The sequence below is a fragment of the Scyliorhinus torazame genome, chromosome 22 (assembly GCF_047496885.1).
Source record: "Scyliorhinus torazame isolate Kashiwa2021f chromosome 22, sScyTor2.1, whole genome shotgun sequence".
Lineage (NCBI taxonomy): Eukaryota > Metazoa > Chordata > Chondrichthyes > Carcharhiniformes > Scyliorhinidae > Scyliorhinus > Scyliorhinus torazame.
The window spans coordinates 40,010,674-40,031,660 of NC_092728.1; the positions used below are offsets into that span (position 1 = coordinate 40,010,674).

The 20,987-nt window shown below is 47.0% G+C and overlaps 1 protein-coding gene across 3 annotated transcripts in view; it reads right to left on the bottom strand.

Moving 5' to 3' along the window:
• The window catches only part of LOC140399024 (3-oxoacyl-[acyl-carrier-protein] reductase FabG), a 56,552-nt gene that overhangs the window by 13,140 nt on the left and 22,425 nt on the right, over positions 1-20,987 (bottom strand). For 2 of the 3 annotated variants that reach the window (XM_072488082.1, XM_072488083.1), the window contains exons 6-7: positions 10,025-10,061; positions 8,041-8,104 (exon numbers count right to left, since the gene is read on the bottom strand). In XM_072488082.1, coding sequence (XP_072344183.1) covers positions 8,041-8,104; positions 10,025-10,061 — 101 coding nt within the window. Of the gene's footprint in view, positions 1-8,040; positions 8,105-10,024; positions 10,062-19,194; positions 19,564-20,987 lie in introns of those variants that run through there. The other variant, XM_072488085.1, reaches the window with a different exon arrangement.

Genomic DNA, 20,987 nt, shown 5'->3' on the forward strand with positions numbered 1-20,987 from the left:
CTGCCCAATAGTAGCTGCAAACGTTTGGCAGCGCCAGCCAGCCCACCCCCCCCCCCCGGACTGCGCTCTAGGTACAGTCTCTTTACTCGCGGGGTCTTATTTGCCCATACAAATCCCGAGATGATCTTGTTTACCTGCTTAAAGAAAGACTTAGGGATGAAGATGGGAAGGCACTGAAAGACGAACAGGAATCTGGGGAGGACCATCATCTTAACGGTCTGCACCCTTCCCGCTAGAGATAGCGGGAGCATGTGCCACCTTTTGAAGTCCCCCTCCATCCGCTCTACCAGCCGAGATAAATTAAGCTTATGGAGGGCATCCCACTTTCTAGCCACCTGTATGCCTAGGTATCGAAAGCCCTTCTCAACCATCTTAAGCGGAAGCCCTCCCAATCTCTTTTCCTGCCCCTTAGCTTGGATCACGAACATCTCGCTTTTCTTCTCGTCTAATTTGTACCCCGGGAAATTGCCAAAGTCCCGCAAAATCTGCATGACCTCCCCCATCCCCTCTAATGGGTCCGAGATGTACAGGAGCAGATCATCTGCATAGAGCGAGACCCGATGCTCCTCCCCCCCCCCCGAACCAACCCGACAGTTCTTTGAACCCGCAGCGCTATGGCCAATGGCTCTATCGTAAGGGCGAATAATAACGGGGAGAGGGGGCACCCCTGCCTCGTCCCCTGGTGGAGCCTAAAGTATTCCGACCTCACCCTGTTAGTGCACACACTTGCCACGGGGGCCTGGTAGAGTAGCTGGCCCAACCTATGAATCCCTCACCGAATTCAACCTTCTTAGCGCTTCCCACAGGTACTCCCATTCCACCCGGTCAAAGGCTTTCTCTGCATCCATCGCCGCCACTACTTCTGTCTCCCCTCCTTCTGAGAGCATCATGATGATGTTTAGGAGCCTCCGTACATTGGATTCAATTGCCTGCCCTTGACGAAGCCTGTCTGATCCTCCCCTATCACCACACGGACACAGCCCTCAATTCTAGCAGCCAAGATCTTGGCCAGCAGTTTGGCGTCCACGTTCAGGAGCGATATTGGTCTATAAGACCCATACTGTAGCGGATCTTTCTCTCGTTTGAGGATGAGTGAAATCGAAGCCTGTGACATTGTTTGGGGGGGGGGGGGCGGAGTTGGGGGGGGGGGGGGGGGGGGTCATCTCTCTTTGGCCTCATTAAAGGTCCTTAGCAGGAGTGGGCACAACAGCTCCGAAAATTTCTTGTAGAATTCTACAGGATAGCCTTCCGGCCCTGGGGCCTTGCCCGACTGCATGTTCCCTAGAGCCTTTGCTATCTCCTCCAGCTCTATCGGGGCCCCCAGTCCCTCCACCAGATCCTCTTCCACCTTTGGAAACCTCAGTTGGTTCATGAATTGCTTCATCCCTTCCCCTCCCGGCGGGGGCTCTGACTCATACAATTTACCGTAAAACAATTTACCGTAAAATGCTCTAAAGACTTTGTTCACTCCCTCTGGGTCTATGACCATGTTGCCGTCCTTATCCCGCACTTCCCCAATTTCCCTGGCCGCCTCCCTCTTGCGAAGTTGGTGCGCCAGCATTCTACTCGCTTTCTCCCCATATTCGTAGACAGCCCCTTTGGCCTTCCTCAGCCATACTACCGCCTTCCCTGTGGTCAGCAGGTCAAATTCCGCCTGCAGCCTCCGGCGCTCTTTCAGTAGCCCCGTCTCGGGGGTCTCCGCGTAACTCCGGTCTACTCTGAGTATCTCCTCAACTAGCCTTTCTCTGTCCGCTCTTTCTTTCTTCTCTCAATGGGATCTGATAGAGATGAATTCCCTAACTGCTTTCAGAGCCTCCCAAACCGTAGTCGCCGCTACCTCCCCCGTATCATTTGTTTCCAAGTAATTTTTAATGTTCCTCCTTATCCGCCCACAAACCTCGTCGTCTGCTAGCAGCCCCACATCTGGCCTCCAGAGTGGGCGCTGACCTCTCTCATCCCCAATAGGCAAATCCACCCAGTGCGGAGCATGGTCGGAGACTGCAATGGCCGAGTATACTGTCCCCTCCACCCTAGAGATTAACGCCCTGCTCATCACAAAGAAATCTATACGGGAATAAACTTTGTGGACGTGGGAAAAGAAAGAGAACTCCTTCGCCCTCGGCCGGATGAATCTCCATGGGTCTACGCCCCCCACCTGTTCCATGAATCCCCTCAGTTCTTTAGCCGCCGCTGGTCGCTTTCCCGACCTGGGGTTTGACCGCTCCAATACAGGGTCTATGACTGTGTTAAAGGCACCCCCCATAATCAGATTGTGTGAGTCTAAGTCCGGAATTTTACCCAGCATGCGTCTCATGAATTCCACGTCGTCCCAGTTCGGGGCGCAAATATTCACTAGCACCAACCGAGTCCCTTGCAGCTTCCCACTAACTATTATGTATCTGCCCACTTTGTCAGCCACAATACTCCCTGCCTCGAATGCCACCCGTTTGCTGACCAGGATTGCTACTCCTCTGGTCTTTGAATCCAGTCCCGAGTGAAACACCTGGCCCACCCACCCTTTTCTCAATCATGTGTGGTCCGCAGGTTTTAGGTGCGTCACCTGTAGCATGGCTACATCTGCCTTTAACCCCTTTAGGTGCAAGCCCTGATGACCGGCCCAATCAGGCCCCGCACATTCCACGTGATCAGCCTGGATGGGGGTTACCCCCCCCCCCCCCCCCCCCCCCACCGACTAGCCATCTCCCTATTTTGGCCAGCCACGAGCCCGCGTCCCCCGCTTACTCGAGCCCTCCCATTGGAGCCCCCCCCCCCCGACTCTCCCTCTGTTCCCCCATGTTGGCTCCCTTTCTGTCAGCAAAGCAGCATCCCCCCCCCAGCAACCCCATGATCCCAAACCCCCAAGTCAAGCACCCGCTTGACACTGGCTCTCCCCTCATTACGCTTCCGTGAGTCAGCTGACCCATGCTGACCCCAGCCGCTCCCGCCTCTTGTCTCTGATTATTCACATGCCTCATTTTTCGGGCCCCTCCTTCCCTGTGAAAAGCCCAACTTAACTGCTTTAACAGCCCCCAGGAACATTTTCCGCCCCCCCTCCCCACCGAAACGAACAACAAACCCCGGGCGCAAACCCGGCCCCACAAAAGAAACGGCTCCAGCTGCCAGAAGAGCAGTCCTACGTGTAGGGCCCCTCTCCTCCCTCTGCGGTCGCGCTCTACAAAAGCCAAAAACATGGCCAAAGAAACAGGGAACAAACAAAAAAAATAAAAGGGAACAACATAACGTCGCTCCCTCCGGCTACCCGGCAATTAACATCCCCACCAGAGTTACGTCCCAGTGTGGCTGTCCTTGAAGTCAAGTCCAACTATTCTTGCTTAATAAAAGTCCACGCCTCGTCCAGTGTGTCAAAGTAATGGTGGCGATCTTGATACGTGACCCACAGCCTCGCCGGATGCAACAGCCCGAAATTCACCCCTTTACTGTGGAGGGTCGCCTTAGCACGGTTGAATCCAGCGTGCCTCTTGGCCAGCTCTGCTCCCAGGTCCTGGTAAATGCGGATTACGCTGTTCTCCCACCTGCTGCTCTGCTCCTTTTTGGCCCATCGCAGGACTCGTTCCTTATCTGAGAAGCGGTGGAACCGTACCACCATGGCCCTTGGCGGTTCATTCGTTTTGGGCTTTCTTGCAAGGACTCTGTGCTGATGTTCCAGAGGCCGAGGAAATGCTCCTGACCCCCATCAGGGTCCCCAGCAACGTGATCACGAATGCACTCGCGTCCGACCCCTCCGCACCCTCAGGTAGGCACAGAATTCACAGGTTTTACCTCCTGGACCTGTTTTCAAGGTCTTCCAACCTCTCCTGCCATCTCTTATGCAAGGCATCATGTGCCTCCACCCTAACGGCCAGGCCGAGTATCTCATCTTCATTATCCAAGACCTTTTTCTCAATCTCCTTGCGCCTTCTCCTGCATTTTCTAGGTCTGAACCATTTTCTCCATTGAGGCCTTCATGGGGGCCAGCATCTCCGTTTCCAGGTCAGCAAAGCAGCTTCGGAGGAACTCCTGCTGCTCCCGCGACCACTGGGCCCACGCTGCCTGATCCGAGCCGGCCGCCATTTTCTGTTCCCGCGCCCGTTCCTGCCGCTTCTCAGTGGTTGTCTGTTTGGCCGTCCTGCTCCTGGTCCCCTCCATAAACTGGTGTGGGAGCCTTCTAGCGCCGTTTGCCCGCCGATTTACATCGAAAAGGGGTCGCCAAAGCTCCTTAAAAGGGCCCGTTAGTCTGTTAGCGGCGGGAGCTGCCGATAACGCAACCTAACTGCCGATAACGCATGGCCGCCACCGGAAGTCCCATGCAGCAACCTTTTGTGTGGCACCTTGTGAATGAAATGAAATGAAAATCGCTTATTGTCACAAGTAGGCTTCAAATGAAGTTACTGTGAAAAGCCCCTAGTCGCCACATTCCGCCGCCTGTTCGGGGAGGCTGGTACGGGAATTGAACCGTGCTGCTGACCTGCCTTGGTCTGCTTTAAAAGCCAGCGATTTAGCCCAGTGTGCTAAACCAGCTTTCTGGAAATGCAGATATACCACATCCATTGGCTCCCCGTTGTCTACCGCAGTGGTAATGTCCTCAACAAATTCCACTAAATTAGTTAGGCACAACCTGCCCTTTATGAACCCATGCTGCGTCTGTCCAATGGGACAATTTCCATCCAGATGCCTCGCTATTTCTTCCTTGATGATAGATTCCAGCATCTTCCCTACTACCGAAGTCAAGCTCACTGGCCTATAATTACCCGCTTTTTGCCCACCTCCTTTTTTAAACCGTGGTGTCACATTTGCTAATTTCCAATCCACCCCAGAGTCTAGTGAATTTTGGTAAATTATCACTAGTGCATTTGCAATTTCCCTAGGCATCTCTTTTAGTACTCTGGGATGCATTCCATTAGGGCCAGGAGACTTGTCTACCTTTAGCCCCATTAGCTTGCCCATCACTACCTCCTTAGTGATAACAATCGTCTCAAGGTCCTCACCTGTCATAGCCTCATTTCCATCAGTCACTGGAATGTTATTTGTGTCTTCCACTGTGAAGACCGACCCAAAAAACCTGTTCAGTTCCTCAGCCATTTCCTCATCTCCCATTATTAAATCTCCCTTCTCATCCTCTAAAGGTCCAATATTTACCTTAGCCACTCTATTTTGTTTAATATATTTGTGGAAACTTTTACTATCTGTTTTTATTTTCTGAGCAAGTTTATTCTCATAATCTATCTTACTCTTCTTTATAGCTTTTTTTTTAGTAGCTTTCTGTTTCCCCCTAAAGATTTCCAAATCCCCTAGTCTCCCACTAATATTTGCAACTTTTTATGCTTTTTCCTTCAATTTCCTGAGATATCCACGGTCGATTTTCCCTCTTTCTACCGTCTTTCCTTTTTGTTAGTATAAACCTTTGCTGAGCACTGTGAAAAATCGCTTGGAAGGTTCTCCACTGTTCCTCAACTGTTTCACCATAGTCTTTGCTCGTCTACCTTAGCTAGCGCTTCTCTCATCCCATTGTACTCCTTTGTTTAAGCACAAAACACTAATGTTTGATTTTACCTTCTCACCCTCGATCTGTATTTTAAATTCCACCATATTGTGATCGCTCCTTCCGAGAAGATCCCTAACTATGAGATCATTAATCAATCCGGTCTCATTACACAGAACCAGATCTAGGATCGCTTGTTGTTCCCTCGTAGGTTACATTACATACTGTTCTAGGAAACTGTCACGGATACATTCTATAAACTCCTCCTCAAGGCTGCCTTGACCGACCTGGTTAAACCAATCGACATGTAGATTAAAATCCCCCATGATAACTGCTGTACCATTTCTACATGCATCAGTTATTTCTTTGTTTATTGCCCGCCCCACCGTAATGTTACTGTTTGGTGGCCTATAGACTACTCCTATCAGTGACTTTTTCGCCTTACTATTCCTGATTTCCACCCAAATGGATTCAACCTCATCCTCCATAGCACTGATGTCATCCCTCACTACTGCCCGGATATCATCCTCAAATAACAGAGCTACACTATCATCCATTCTGTCCTTCCGAATAGTTTGATACCCTTGGATATTTAACTATCAGTCGTAGTTAAACTAGTTTAACTACCATCCTTTAACCATGTTTCAGTAATGGCCACTAAACATAGTCATTCATGATGATTTGAGGCGTCAACTCATTTACCTTATTCCGAATACTACCAACATTCAGGTAAAGTACACTTATGTTGGCTTTTATACCTCCGGTATGAATCTTAACACCTCTATCAGTAACCTCTCCTAAGTTACTTTTCCTTTTAACTTTTCTCCTAATTTTCCTTGTCGTTGAACCCATATCTTCATGTAACAAACTGCCACGTCGCTTTCCATTTATGTTTTTACTTCCCGTTTTATTCCTTTTCGTGTTACTGGGCCTATTCACTGGCTCTCCTCAGTCACTGTACCTTGTATTGTGGCCCTTTTTGATTTTTGAGTATGGCTTCTCTGCCTTACACTTTCCTCCTTACTGCCTTTTGTTTCTGTCCCCGTTTTGCTACCCTCCAACTTCCTGCATCGGTTCCCATCCCCTGCCACATTGGTTTAAGCACATTAGTTTAAACACATTAGTAGAGGGAGTTTTACTCTGTATCCAATCCCGTGCTGTACCTGTCCTGGGAGTGTTTGATGGGGACAGTGTAGAGGGAGCTTTACTCTGTATCTAACCCTGTGTTGTACCTGTCCTGTGAGTGTTTGTTGGGGACAGTGTAGAGGGAGCTTTACTCTGTATCTGACCCCGTGCTGTACCTGTTCTGGGAGTGTTTGATGGGACAGTGTAGAGGGAGCTTTACTCTGTATCTAACCCTGTGCTGTACCTGTCCTGGGAGTGTTTGATGGGACACTGTAGAGGGAGCTTTACTCTGTATCTAACCCCATGCTGTACCTGTCCTGTGAGTGTTTGTTGGGGACAATATAGAGGGAGCTTTACTCTGTATCTGACCCTGTGCTGTACCTGTTCTGGGAGTGTTTGATGGGACAGTGTAGAGGGAGCTTTACTCTGTATCTAACCCTGTGCTGTACCTGTCCTGGGAGTGTTTGATGGGACAGTGTAGAGGGAGCTTTACTCTGTATCTAACCCTGTGCTGTATCTGTCCTGGGTACAGGATCGGGACAGTGTCGAGGGAGATTTATTTTGTATCTAACCCCATGCTCTTCCTGTCCTGGGAGTGTTTGATGGGGACAGTGTAGAGGGAGATTTACTCTGTATCTAACCCCGTGCTGTACCTGTCCCGTGAGTGTTTGTTGGGGACAGTGTAGAGGGAGCTTTACTCTGTATCTAACCCCATGCTGTTCCTACCCTGAGAATGTTTGAAAGGGGTGTCCAATTTAAGAAGGAAATTTGTTCGCTCTGATCATCATCGTTAATCTTTGGAATTTTGGATCAATGGAGGCTGGCGAGTGAATAAGTTCAAGGCCGAGTTCGACGGGCGATTGATCTGAGGGAGTCAAAGGTCAAGATGGGTCTGGAGGGAGAAAACAGACGGGAAAGGTAGTTACGGCCACAAGTGGGTGCCTGGAACTCACTGCCGGAGGAGGTGGTGGAAGCAGGGACGATAGTGATATTTAAGGGGCATCTTGACAAACACATGAATAGGATGGGAATAGAGGGATACGGACCCAGGAAGTGTAGAAGATTGTAGTTTAGTCGGGCAGCATGGTCGGCACGGGCTTGGAGGGCCGAAGGGCCTGTTCCTGTGCTGTACTTTTCTTTGTTCTTTGTTCTTAATCAGTGCAGCCATGACCTTTTTGAAGTTGTGGAGCAGGCCCGAGGGCTTGAACAGCAGCCCCTTATTTCTCATGTCGTTGTTTCATTCTTACTCGAGCCTGGAACTCAAGAATCCAAATTCTGACACCAGACTGCCCTCCCAGAGCAGTGCACCCTATCCACAACTGACTTGAGTAGTTTGATTATAGAAAGAGACACAACTACAGCCATATGCGAGAATGAGCATATACTAAATGACTATCTGAGGTCTAGTACTCATCTGACACCAGTCAATAACTCACCTGAGCATAATCCCCCTCACTCAGGCCAGCTCGCTTGTGGATGTCTGTCACAATCACTCCAGGACTGGAACGAAAGAGGATAGTTTGAGATAATTCCACAGTAGATCACACACGCACAGACACACAGTCCCTCATATACATACACACACACAAACACATATTTATACACACAAACACATATATATATATATACACACAAACAAACACAATATATATATACACACAAACAAACACTATATATATATATATATATATATACACACACACATATATACACACAAACACACATATATACACACAAACACACACATATATATATATACACACACACACATATGCACACACACAAACATATATACACACAAACACATATACACACAAACACATATACACACAAACACATATACACACAAACACACATATATACACATAAACACATATATACACACACACAAACACATATATATATACACACAAACATATATATACACACAAACACATATATACATATACACACAAACACATATACACACACAAACACATATATACACACACACATAAACACATATATATATATAAATACACACACATAAACACATATATACACACACAAAAACACATATATACACACACACACATAAACACATATATACACACACACATAAGCACATATATACAAACACACATATAAACACATATATACACACACATAAACACATATATACACACACACAAACACATATATACACACACATATACACACACACACATAAACACATATATACACACACAAACACATATACACACACACACAAACATATATACACACACACACAAACATATATACACACACAAACACATATACACACAAAAACACATATACACACACAAACACATACACACACAAACACATATACACACATATATACACACAAACACATATATACACACAAACACATATATACACACAAACACATATATACACACAAACACAAACACACACACACAAACACATATATGCACACACACACAAACACACAGCAGGATTCTCTATTGTGAGTCTGTCTCAGCACCACTGCCAACGAGGATTGAGAATTTGGCACTCAGCTATACAACTAATGTACAGCTATCCATGAGTAGGCGGTGCACTTCTGAAGCCTTGACACCTCTCCTTCCTCTCCTAATCATGTGCATTTTTAGACATGCTCTTTACATAGTCTCATACATTAATCCTGACAAACTCTAATACAAATCTCCATTTACTTCAGTGGGAACGGAGAATCCCGCCAGTGTGAAGGAACAGAGAATCAAAGTGACTGTCGCTCATGCACACTCTCTGTCAAACTCACATGTGCGCGTGCACACTCTCAGGCACGCCCACACACAGTCCCCATTGTCAGTCTGCTTCGCCACTGCTGCCAGCAAGGACGGAGAATTTGATGCTCAGCCAAATCCCAATTCACTGCAAGGGGGAAAGTGACGATCACTCGCACACACGCGCACACTCTCGCACGCACACACTCTCTCGCATACCCTCTCTTGCACAAAGACAGATGCTGAGGCTGAAACCGGGAGGTATCTTATTGAACTCTCATGGTGCCGATTCAGCTGGCCTCATGGTAATGGTAAATTAGTCTCAGTATCCTGGGTGGGCTGAACAGGTTAGCTAGCGCTCCTAGTTCATAAAATCCATATGTGTAAGGGCCAGAGGCAGAAAACCAGGCTCAGCTAATGCACTCTGCAGTCGAATGGCCACCGTGCTCAATGTCGCAAATTGTACATGAGATGGGGCAGGTGGGCAAGGTAGTGCAATGCCTGGGCATTCAGGAAGCCTGTACCCTGGCATGGCAGCACCTCCAAAGGAAAAGAGGGGGAACGAGTGAGCTCGCGCACCAGAGGAAAAATGTTGATTTAACTCTGAAGGGGATGTGTTCATCCAGATCAGAATGGAGATGAGAAGTGAAATGCCAGCTCCAGGACTCACCTCACAGCATTGACTCGAACCTTCATGGGGGCCAGATCTACAGGTAGCAGAGAAGCAGAATGAGGTGTTATGTCCAAACATTAACTGGTTTAATTTATACAACTAATGTACAGCTATCCATGAGTAGGCGGTGCACTGCTGAAGCCTTGACACCTCTCCTTCCTCTCCTAATCATGTGCATCACCATTTTTAGACATGCTCTTTACACAGTCTCATACATTAACCCTGACAAACTCTAATACTACATCTCCTCCAGCCTTTCTCCATACAGTTCACATTGATATTTACAGACTACCTCATCTCCCATCCACAGTTTCAATCTGTCAGGAGGCTTCATAACTCTTCCTGATCGTATTCCTGTCAAACTTGGAAAACCAGACTTGACTTGCATGGTCTTGAGAGTTGGAGTATCAGGTTCTTTCAGACTCGATGGCACGATCTTCCCAAAAGGGAATAAAGTCCCTAGCGAGCTCCAAAGTGCCAAGAAAAACATGGCTATTCATAAAACATAGAACATTACAGCGCAGTACAGGCCCTTCAGCCCTCGATGTTGCGCCGACCTGTGAAACCACTCTAAAGCCCATCTACACTATTCCCTTATTGTCCATATGTCTATCCAATGACCATTTGAATGTCCTTAGTGTTGGCGAGTCCACTGCTGCTGCAGGCAGGGCATTCCATGCCCTTACTACTCTCTGAGTAAAGAACCTACCTCTGACATCTGTCTTATATCTATCTCCCCTCAATTTAAAGCTATGTCCCCTCGTGCTAGACATCACCATCCGAGGAAAAAGGCTCTCACTGTCCACCCTACCCAATCCTCTGATCATCTTGTATGCCTCAATTAAGTCACCTCTTAACCTTCTTCTCTCTAACGAAAACAGCCTCAAGTCCCTCAGCCTTTCCTCATAAGATCTTCCCTCCATACCAGGCAACATTCTGATAAATCTCCTCTGCACCCTTTCCAATGCTTCCACATCCTTCCTATAATGCGGCGACCAGAATTGCACGCAATACTCCAAATGCGGCCGCACCAGAGTTTTGTACAGCTGCAACATGACCTCATGGCTCCGAAACTCAATCCCTCTACCAATAAAAGCTAACACACCGTACGCCTTCTTAACAACCCTCTCAACCTGGGTGGCAACTTTCAGGGATCTATGTACATGGACACCGAGATCTCTCTGCTCATCCACACTGTCAAGAATCTTACCATTATCCCGGTACTCTGTCTTCCTGTTATTCCTTCCAAAATGAATGTCCTCACGACTCACTTTGAATAAGGGGCCTAAATAGGGAACACATGGCAGAGGCCGCATCCAGCCTATAACTCCCCGTTGTAGCGAGAGATCGGGACCCATGAACAGCTGCTCCCTATCCACCCTGTCCATGCCCCTCGATCAGATCATCTTTCGGTCTCCTATTTTTTCAGGAAAACAACGTAAGCCTATCCAACTTCTCTTCATAACTTAACGTTCCATCCTGATGAACCTCCTCTGCACCCCGTCCAAAGTGCAAACACAACTTTCCTATAATGTGGCAAACAGAATTGCTCACAGTACTCCAGCTGTGGCCTCATCAAAGTTCTATCCAACTCCAACATGACCTCCTTTTGTAATCTATGCCTCGATGGATAAAGTCAAGTGTCCCATTTGTCTTTTTCACCACCCTATTAACCTGCTCCCCACCTTCAGAGATCTGAGGCGGTAGGGGCGACACAGTGGTAGCACTTGTGTCTCACAGCGGCGGGACCCGGGTTGAATTCCGGCTTTGAGTGACTGTCTGTGTGGAGTATGTGGGTGTGTCTGCGTGAGTTTCCTCCAGGTACTCCGCTTTCCTCCCAGTCCAAAGAAGTGCAGGTTAGATGGATTGGACATGCTAAATTGCCCCTTAGTGTCCAGGGATGTGGAGATGGGGTTGCAGGGAGGGAGCAGGGGAGTCTGCCTATGTAGGGTGCTCTTTCAGAGAGATGGTGCAGACCCGAGGCTGAATGGCCTCCTTTAGCACTGTAGGAGTTCTATGATCTGTGGACAAACACACCACGGTTCCCTTATTTTTCGTCAGGCAGTTCATTGAATACTTCCTTGTCAAATTTCCCCTTCCAAAGTGTACCACCTCTCACTTTTCAGGGTTAAATTCCATGTGCCATTGCCTCCAGTGCGGCATGTAATGGAGCGGCTGCATGTGAAGGAGTTCCCACCAGGGATCTTCATCTTTTTCTCGGAACTTGTGCCCAAAACCTTCCGAATTGTTAGTTTAAGCACCCCACAGCAAGGGATGTGGAATAGGTGTCAAACTAGACACCAAAAGGAGGAAGGAATAACTTTTAAATTGGGAGACCTCGAGTGAATCAAGGGAAAATAAAATGGCGGCGAAGGCGATCATCGTGCCAGGAGCCACGAGCAACAACCCCCACCCCAGAGATTCTGGCTGCTGAATTACAGAAGCTGCGCCGAGAGGTTTTGAGAGTGAGCACTAGAAGGCGATCGAAGCGACGATTTCCTCAATTAGAGGGCCCTGGCCACGGTGGATGAGGTGGTGAAGCAGCAGGGTGCGGAGCTGCAGGAGGTAGGGGTTGTTCTGTCGAGATAGAGCGACCAGATTGCTTGCCGAGAAGTGCAAATGGTGAAGATGGCGACCGATAATAAGGGGCTCGAAAACTGGTCGGGAAGACATAATTTGAGGGTGGTTAGATTGCCGGAGGGCCCAAACCAACAGAATTACTAGCTTTCGGAGCACTGCTCCTTCCTCAGGTGAAAACTAGTGATTCGAACAAACCTGTTGGACTTTAACCTGGTGTTGTAAGACTTACTGTGCTCACCCCAGTCCAACGCCACCATCTCCACATTATGACAAAATTACTGGCGCAGGTGCTCTGGAAGATGGTGGGGGAGGAGTTCCTCCTGAGCAGGATCGAGCCCACAGGACACTGAGACAGAAGTCTCGTGTGGGGTGCCATCTCAGGTCCGGTTCCACAGTTACCAGAAAAAGGAAAACATTTTAAGATGGGAAAAGGACGGAACAGCAGATGGGAAGGCCATGGGATGTGGTAATATTAAGTTGTTGGTTCGGAGCTTGCAAGGAGGTGCACAGCTTTTAGTAAGGCCAGGGTGAAACTGTATCACAAGAAAATTCGGTTTGGCATGGTCTACCCCTCAAGTCTTTGGGTGACCTATGAGAATGAACACCATCTCTTGAAGGCTCCAGAGGAAGCTGAGGCACTTATTCAAAGGAACTGACTGGGGTTAAAATAATTGTATTTTATCTGAGTTGAAGGAAACATGTTTGGAAAAGGGAGGAGGGTCTTTTTTTTTTTTCTATTTGTTTATTCATTCTTGTTAATGGTGGGGCTGTTGTTGATTTATATGAAGAAGCTTACTGTTATTGCTGTTCTTTCTTTTAATAAATTTAGAGTACTCAATTCATTTTTTCCAATTAAGGGGCAATTTCGCGTGGCCAATCCACCTGCACATTTTTGGGTTGTGGGGGCAAAACCCAAACAAACACAGGGAGAATGTGCAAACTCCACACAGATAGTGACCCAGAGCCGGGATCGAACCTGGGACCGCGGCGCCATGAGGCAGCAGTGCTAACCACTGTGCCATCGTGCTGCCCGGTTATTGCTGTTCTTACTTGGAATTTAAAAATAAATTTTGGGCAAGAGGGGCTGCTTTGGTACTTTGGAATTTTGAGGTTTGTAAGGAGCCCATTTGTGAATCCTCGTCGGACTCTTGTTTCCCTTTTACTTCCTGTTCTGTTGGCTGTTATACTTCCTGCACTTGGGCATTGCTGGGACCTAAAACCCAATAGCAGGATGTGCTCTGACATCAAAGATTACCCATTTTGACAGGCTTGGCCAGCAGCCTATCGGTTCTCCTAGAATTCCAGGACAACGCTGTTGTCGATTGAGATTGGTGGAACCCTTCAGACGCTTCCTGAAAGACAGGCAGGCTGGCTCTCAGGTTTCAGTTTGTTCTGAGAAGGGAGTTTGCCAGACGCCTGTGAAATATCTCTCCCAGAAAGACTGAAGTGAGCAGGTCTGGACATTCTCTCTAGTCCTGTGAAGGGTTAACTTCTGACTGAAAGACTGCAATCAATAGGTCTGTGAAAGTTTAAATCTCTGAAAGGCTGGCAATTAAAATACTATCCAGTCTGGTCTGCAAGTGTATCCCTTCTGATTAAAAGGTTGGGGAGCCGAATTAGATTTTCCTCAATTGGTAGCCTGCGTTTAAAGACCTTTCTCGCTGCAGTCAGTTCAACCTGCGAGAGTTTCCAGTCCAGCGCCGCTTGCAGGAAGAGGGAGCTGTTTAAAAACCTAAATACCTATTTGAAATCCTCAGGTGTTTCTAATATTGTCTCAGTGAGTCAGAGAGCCAGTCTGGTGGAGGTCATTCAACTGAAAGCGACTCCCCAGAGAGAATTATGCAGCCTTTGTGTTCTAATTGAAGACAACCATTAGAAGATCTAAACCAACCGATGATTTTTAACACTTTGCAACCTTGGAAAAATCGCTGGCTACCAAGATCACTACCTCAGCAGCAAACAACAATCTCACACCCTTTTAATCCCTGTTATTTTCAATCCTTTCCTTATCCCCACCCTGTGTATGTCTTGTGTGTGTCTGGGTGGAAGGTGGCACGGGGTTTGGGGAATAATTAGATTTGCAGACTTACCATTCTTACCATTATATATTAATCTCTGACTCTTGTTTCTTTTTTCCAATTAAGCGGCAATTTAGCATGGCCATTCACCTACCCTGCAGATCTTTGGGTTGTGGGGGTGAGACCCATGCAAACACAGGGAGAATGTGCAAACTCCACACGGGCAATGACCCCGGGCCGGGATTGAGCCCCGTCCTCGGCGGCGTGAGGCAGCAGTGCCAACCATTTTGTGAATATTTTATTTACGAATCTGGTGCCTGTAACTCATTGGAGCAGTCAAGGGTCAAAGTTCTCATGAAAATTATTGGTTAATTTAGTCTGTTGGGATTCCGGGGTCTGTGGGGCTGGAAGTGACTGTGCACTCGCCCAGGGTATTGTAACAGGCTATTAAAGGTTTCATATGTGCAGGCTACTCTGCTAGCTAGATTAATTTGTTAACGGACGTGAAGAGTTGGAGTTATCTACGGCTCATATAAGGTGGGGATGGGGGGGGATTCATTTAGTTTGAGCTTGGGGGTTATATTAATGGCATGGTTAAGGTGTGGCAAGAGAGAGTTTGGAGTTTTGTATATAGTTTACCTGATTGTTTGGATGTGGTGTTGGTGGGTGACGGAGAAGGGGACTTTTCTTTGTCAGTTTATGCTGGGGTATCTGACGGCCATCTTGGATGCGTCTGTTGTCAGCCCTTCCTGGAGGGTTTCTGGTCTCCTCGCGGGGCTGGAAACACTGCCTACAGTAAGAGGAGGGTGGACGTCCCCCCATTCGGCTGGTCACAAGGAATGTGAAGAGGTTTAGTTTCCCAGTTAAGAGATCTAGGGTGTTTACACACCGTAGGAAGTTAAAAGCAGATGTGATGTTTTTGCAGAAGACGCATTTGCGGGTTAGAGATCAGATAATGTTACAGAAGGGCTGGGTGGGGCAAGTGTTTCATCCAGGGTTTGATATGGGGTACTATGATCCTGTCCAACAGGAGGGCAGTTTTCTCGGCGGGAAGGGTTTTGGCGGACCAGAATGGGAGGTATGGCATGGTTAGTCGGCTGTTAGCGGACGTACAGCAGGTGCTGGTCAATGTATGTCCCCCAAAATTGGGATGACACAACTTTTATTAATCGGTTGCTGTTGGGGACTTTAATTGTGTTTTGGATCCCTGACTGGATAAATGGATGCCTAAGGTGTTAAATCCTTCTGGGATGGCAAAGGATCTGTTGACCCTGATGGAAAAGTTGATCCCCACCCGGGGGAAGAGGGATTTTCCGTTCTTCTCTCAGGTCCACCAGTTCTATTCCAGAATTGACTATTTTGTGATTGGCAAGTCCTTGCTGCCGGGGGGTTGGGGTCGGGATACTCAATGCAAGGCATGATCAGAGATCACTATTGCTATGTGGACATTATGGTTAGCTCGGACCCCACCTTGGAGATTTGATACTTTGCTGTTGGCAGATATGAGTTTTTGCTAGAGTCTCATGGCTCGTCGGGGAATGTTTGAGCTTTAATAGGAGTGAAATTTCCCCTTCCACACTAAGGGAGGCGTTGATGGTGGTCTTTAGAGGGGAGATTATCTCCTTTATGTCGCATAAAGAAAAGAAGAGCAGAGAGGCAGAGGTTGGCGGATGCCATCTTGGAGGTGGATCGTCAATACCCGATCAATCAGAACTACTGGCTAGCAGGAAGAAGCTACAGTTAAGAGTTTGGGCTTCTATCAACAGACAGGGGGGTGCGCTATGACATTCGAGGGGAGCTCTTTACGAACACAGGGAAAAGGCTAGTCGCTGGCTGGCACATCAGCTGAGGCGGCCTCTCGGGAAATTGTGCAAGTTAGGGATGGGGGGGGGGGGGTAGACTGGTTTCCACCCCAACTAAGGTTAATGGGGTGTTTGAAGCGTTCTATCGGAACCTGTACGAGTTGGGACCCTGTAGGTTGAGTCCTCAATGTCAGAGTTTTTAGATGGTTTGGCCTTTCCGGTAGTTGAGCAAGAGAAAAGGGAGGAAGTGGAACCGCCTTGGACTCTGAAAGAGATTGAGCTGGTATGGGATTTGTGCAGTGAGGAAGGCGCCAGGACCGGATGGGTTCCTGACGAATTTTACAAAATGTTTGCTGGGTTGCTGATACCAGTGCTGGTTGAGATGTTTGAGATTCTCTGACTCGGGGGACGTTTCCAGACTCTGCCGGCGACGAACACCTTGATATTGAAGAAAGATAAAGAACCGGTGGAGTGTGGGTCGTACTGCCCCATCTCTTTGTTGAATGTGGATGCAAAGTTGCTGGTGAAGGTCTTGGTGAGGCGTATGGTGTCCTGCCTCCCAGGGATCATATCGGAGGAGCAGATGGGATTCATCAGCTGTCGGCCAATATCCGAAGGCTGTGGGTTCTGTCCCCCTCTCCATCCCCTGAAATGGAGGTAATTATTTCTCTATATCCAAAGAAGGCGTTCAATAGGGTGGAATGGAGCTATTTATTTGAGGTTTTGGGCAGGTTTGACTTTGGGTCTGGGTTTATATCCTGGATCCGGCTTTTCATTGAATCAAAGAATCCCTACAGTGCAGACAGAGGCCATTAGGCCCATCAGGTCTACACCACATAGGCCCAAACCCCACAGTATCCCCGTAACCCCACCTGGGGCCAATTTAACATAGCCAATCCACCCAACCTGCGCATCATTGGACTTCCTTGTATAAAGCCTCCATTGCAAGACTCTTTAAACTCAAAATACTTCCGACTGGGAAGAGGCACAAGACAGATTTTTGCACTGGCTATTGTGTCCCTGGCTATCGCACTGAGGGCATCCACAAAGTGGAGGGGCATAGATAAGGTGCAGGGAGGAGGGGGTAGCACAGGGCGAAGGGCGTCCTTACATGCGGACAACCTATGATGGACCCCATCTCCAGTGCAGAGGAGATAATGAAACTGCTCGAGAGATTTGGCTCCTTTTCGTGGTACAGATTGAATCTGGGTAAAAGCTAATGTTTTCTGGTGAATCCTCTGGGAAAGGAAACCGACCTGAGGAATGTTGCATTTTTGCCTGGTCAGGTCCAGTTTGCGTTATCCGGGAGTTTGGATGGCCCACAACTGGGCCTCGTTACAGGAGCTAAATTTTGGGGTCTTGGTTGGAAAAAATAGGATAGCCTCCAGCAGACTTTGGCTGGAAGGATCCAGTCGATTAAATGAATATCCTCCCAAGATTTCTGTTTTTGTTTCAGTGCCTTCCAGTTTCCTTGCTTAGCCTGTTTTTTAAAAAACAGGAGTCAATAAGATGATGGGCCGAATGGCCTCCTTCTGCACTGCAAATTCTATGATTCTATGATCTTGTCTTTTTGGGGTGGGTTGGACCCCGCAGATCCGTTGGGGATTTTTACAAAGGAACAGACAATCAGGTTGCCTAATGTTACCCAACCGTTTATATTATTGGGCGGTGAATGTTGAAAAGGTGCGGGGGGTGGTGTAGAAGGATGGAGTCCATGTTGGGGGGGGGAATGGAGACGAGTGACTATAAATGCATCAGCTTGAGGGTATTGATTACGGCACGCCTTCCACTTTCCCCAATGAAATGGACTGCCAAGCCGGTGGTGGTGGCCACCTTGAAAATATGGGGACAATTGAGGCGGCAAGTCAAACTGGGTGCTATGTCAATGTTGGCTCCAATCTGTGGAAACCATTGTTTTATTGCAGCGGTTTTTGATTAATCCTTCGGGTTTGTAGAAGCCAGGTATTTTGAATACAACTAGTATAGGTAAAAGATAGCTGTTTAAGCATAAAAATTAAGCCCAAGTTTTAAATACTCATTTAAAACTGAGAACTTCAGCACCCATAAATTCAGGTCTTCAATAGATACATGAAACAGCATAAAATTCCATCATAGATTAAAACAGCACAGTTGCAAGACAATTTGACACTGCTTGTGCTAATTGTCAAGGACAAGGGCTGAATACCATAGCAACATGAAGGCACCATTGTTCACAATGCAGATAACAGCTAAGTCAGCAGAAGACCAGTTTTTGTTGGTCAGAATATCACATTCCATAACATGAAGACATGAAACAATTAAAAGCTAATGTTGCACATTGAAGATGGACGGCTTGCCATCAAATCAAATGTGTTTGAGTCTAACCCAAACCAATTAGGATTATATTGGGGTGTGATTAAATGACTTAAGACAGACATGAAAGTGTATAACTGAAAAGTTTCCGCCCGCCATTTTTAGTCTTTCTGTTAGTCTTTGTGTTGTGATGTGTTGTGTTGTGTTGTCTTCCTGTTAGTTAGTGTTGAGATGTCTTTTCCGGGGTGTTAGTCTGTGTCAGTGATGTAGTGTATTTTTATGACTTTTAAGTTTGAGTTTAGCTGAAGTTTAGCTCTCTCTCTCTCTCTCTCTTCATGTTTCATTTCCAGACTTTGACCTTTTAAAAGTTACTTTCGAGCTATCTGCTTAAGCAAAGAAGATAATGTCTGTAATTCTCTGAAAGCTTTGAATTGTCTACGAATTGCCTTTTAAATGACTTTCAAATTGTAATCAATAGAAGACAAATAAAACAATTTTTATTGGCACCTGAGAAGTTTTAACTAAATTTCTGCTGAGTCCCAGTATTCGCAAAGTGTTACTGGTAACCGAATAGTGGAAATGATATAAATTCCTTCAACATTACACAGTCGAATAATACTAGGAATCCAACAACTTGGCATAGTCCAAAAATATCACAAATCTTTCAACTTGTCGTAGTGTGCCAGGACTTTGATTCATCAACTAAGCTTCCCCCAACTTGGCGTAGTTCGGCAGGTTAAGATTCCCTCAGTTGCAGTTTCTAACAGGGCTTTGGAAGGAGGAGGGGTTGGAGAGGCTTGCTGATCTGTTTGTTGATAGTAAGTTCCTGAGTTTTGAGGAGTGGCTGGAGAAATACAAGCTCTCAATTGTTAACCAGTACTGATATTATCAGGTACAAAACTTTGCACGCAAGGAGATTGCTAGATTTAAAGAAAGTAGGAGTTGGGCCAGGAACTTGAGGATGGCGAGTGGAGCGAGGCTCTATATAGTCACGTTTACCTCTTCATGCATTCAGCTCATCGTGGTACAATTCAAGGTGGTGCTTAGGGCGCATTTGACCAGGGCCTGAATGGGTGGGTTTTTTTGCAGGCGTAGGGGATAGGTGCCGGAGTGCTCTGGGGGACCCTGCCCATCACACACGCACATATTCTGATCCTGCCCCGGGCTTGTGAACATTTAGGTCTCCTTCTTGGAGCACCATTTTGGAAATTCTTGGGGTTGACTAGGAACCATGCCCTTTGGTAGGTATTTATGGGATCTCAAACTTGCCAGAGTTACAGACAGAGGAGAGGGTGGATTCTCTTGCCGTTGCTTCCTTGATAGCCCATAGGCGAGTCTTATTTAGCTGGAGGTCCTCAACCCCGCCTAGTGCAGTGGCTTGGCTCGGCCACCTGATGGAATTTGTGTACTTAGAAAAAAATCTAATATCTAATGAGAGGGTCGGCTGGGGCGTTCTACCTGAAGTGGCAGCTGTTTAATTCCTTTTTCAGAGAGTTGGGTCAGATGTGGGATCTGGGGCATTAGGGATTGGTCGTTGTTTCTTTTGTGTTTGAGGCGGGTGGATGAAAAATTTTAAATATTGTTAACTGTTGTTCACATATGGTTGTAACGGTGTTAATCAGGGAAATTGTTAACAAAATATTTTTTTAAACTGCAATAGGGATGTGGGTGGGGGACAGGTTGGGTGGCAGGTGATATTTTTGTACATGGTATGAATCTGCCTGAATATTTTGTATATTTATAAACTGAAAATTTGAATAAAAATACATATTTTTAAAATTCCACCTGTCACCTATCTGCCCATTTGACCATCCCGTCTATATCTTCCTGTGACCCATGACACTGAACCTCACTGTAAACCACCCGGCCAATCTCGGTGTCATCCGCAAACTTACTGATCCTACCGCCCACATAGTCATCTATGTCGTTTATATAAATAACAAATAATAGGAAACCCAGCACAGGTTCCTGTGGTACGCCATTGGACACTGGCTTCCAGTCACTAAAGCAGCCGTCTATCATCGCCCTGTCTCTTATAACAAAGCAAATTTTCAATCCACCTTATCAAATTATGCTGTAACCCACGTACATTTGCCTTCTTTCTAAATCTCCCATTTGAGACCTTGTCAAAGGCTTTGCTGAAATCCATATAAACTACATGGTGGTGCAGTGGTTAGCACTGCCGAGTTCGATCTCAGCCCCGGGTAAACATAAATAAACTACATCAACTGTACTACCCTCACCCACACACCTGGTCACCTCCTCAAA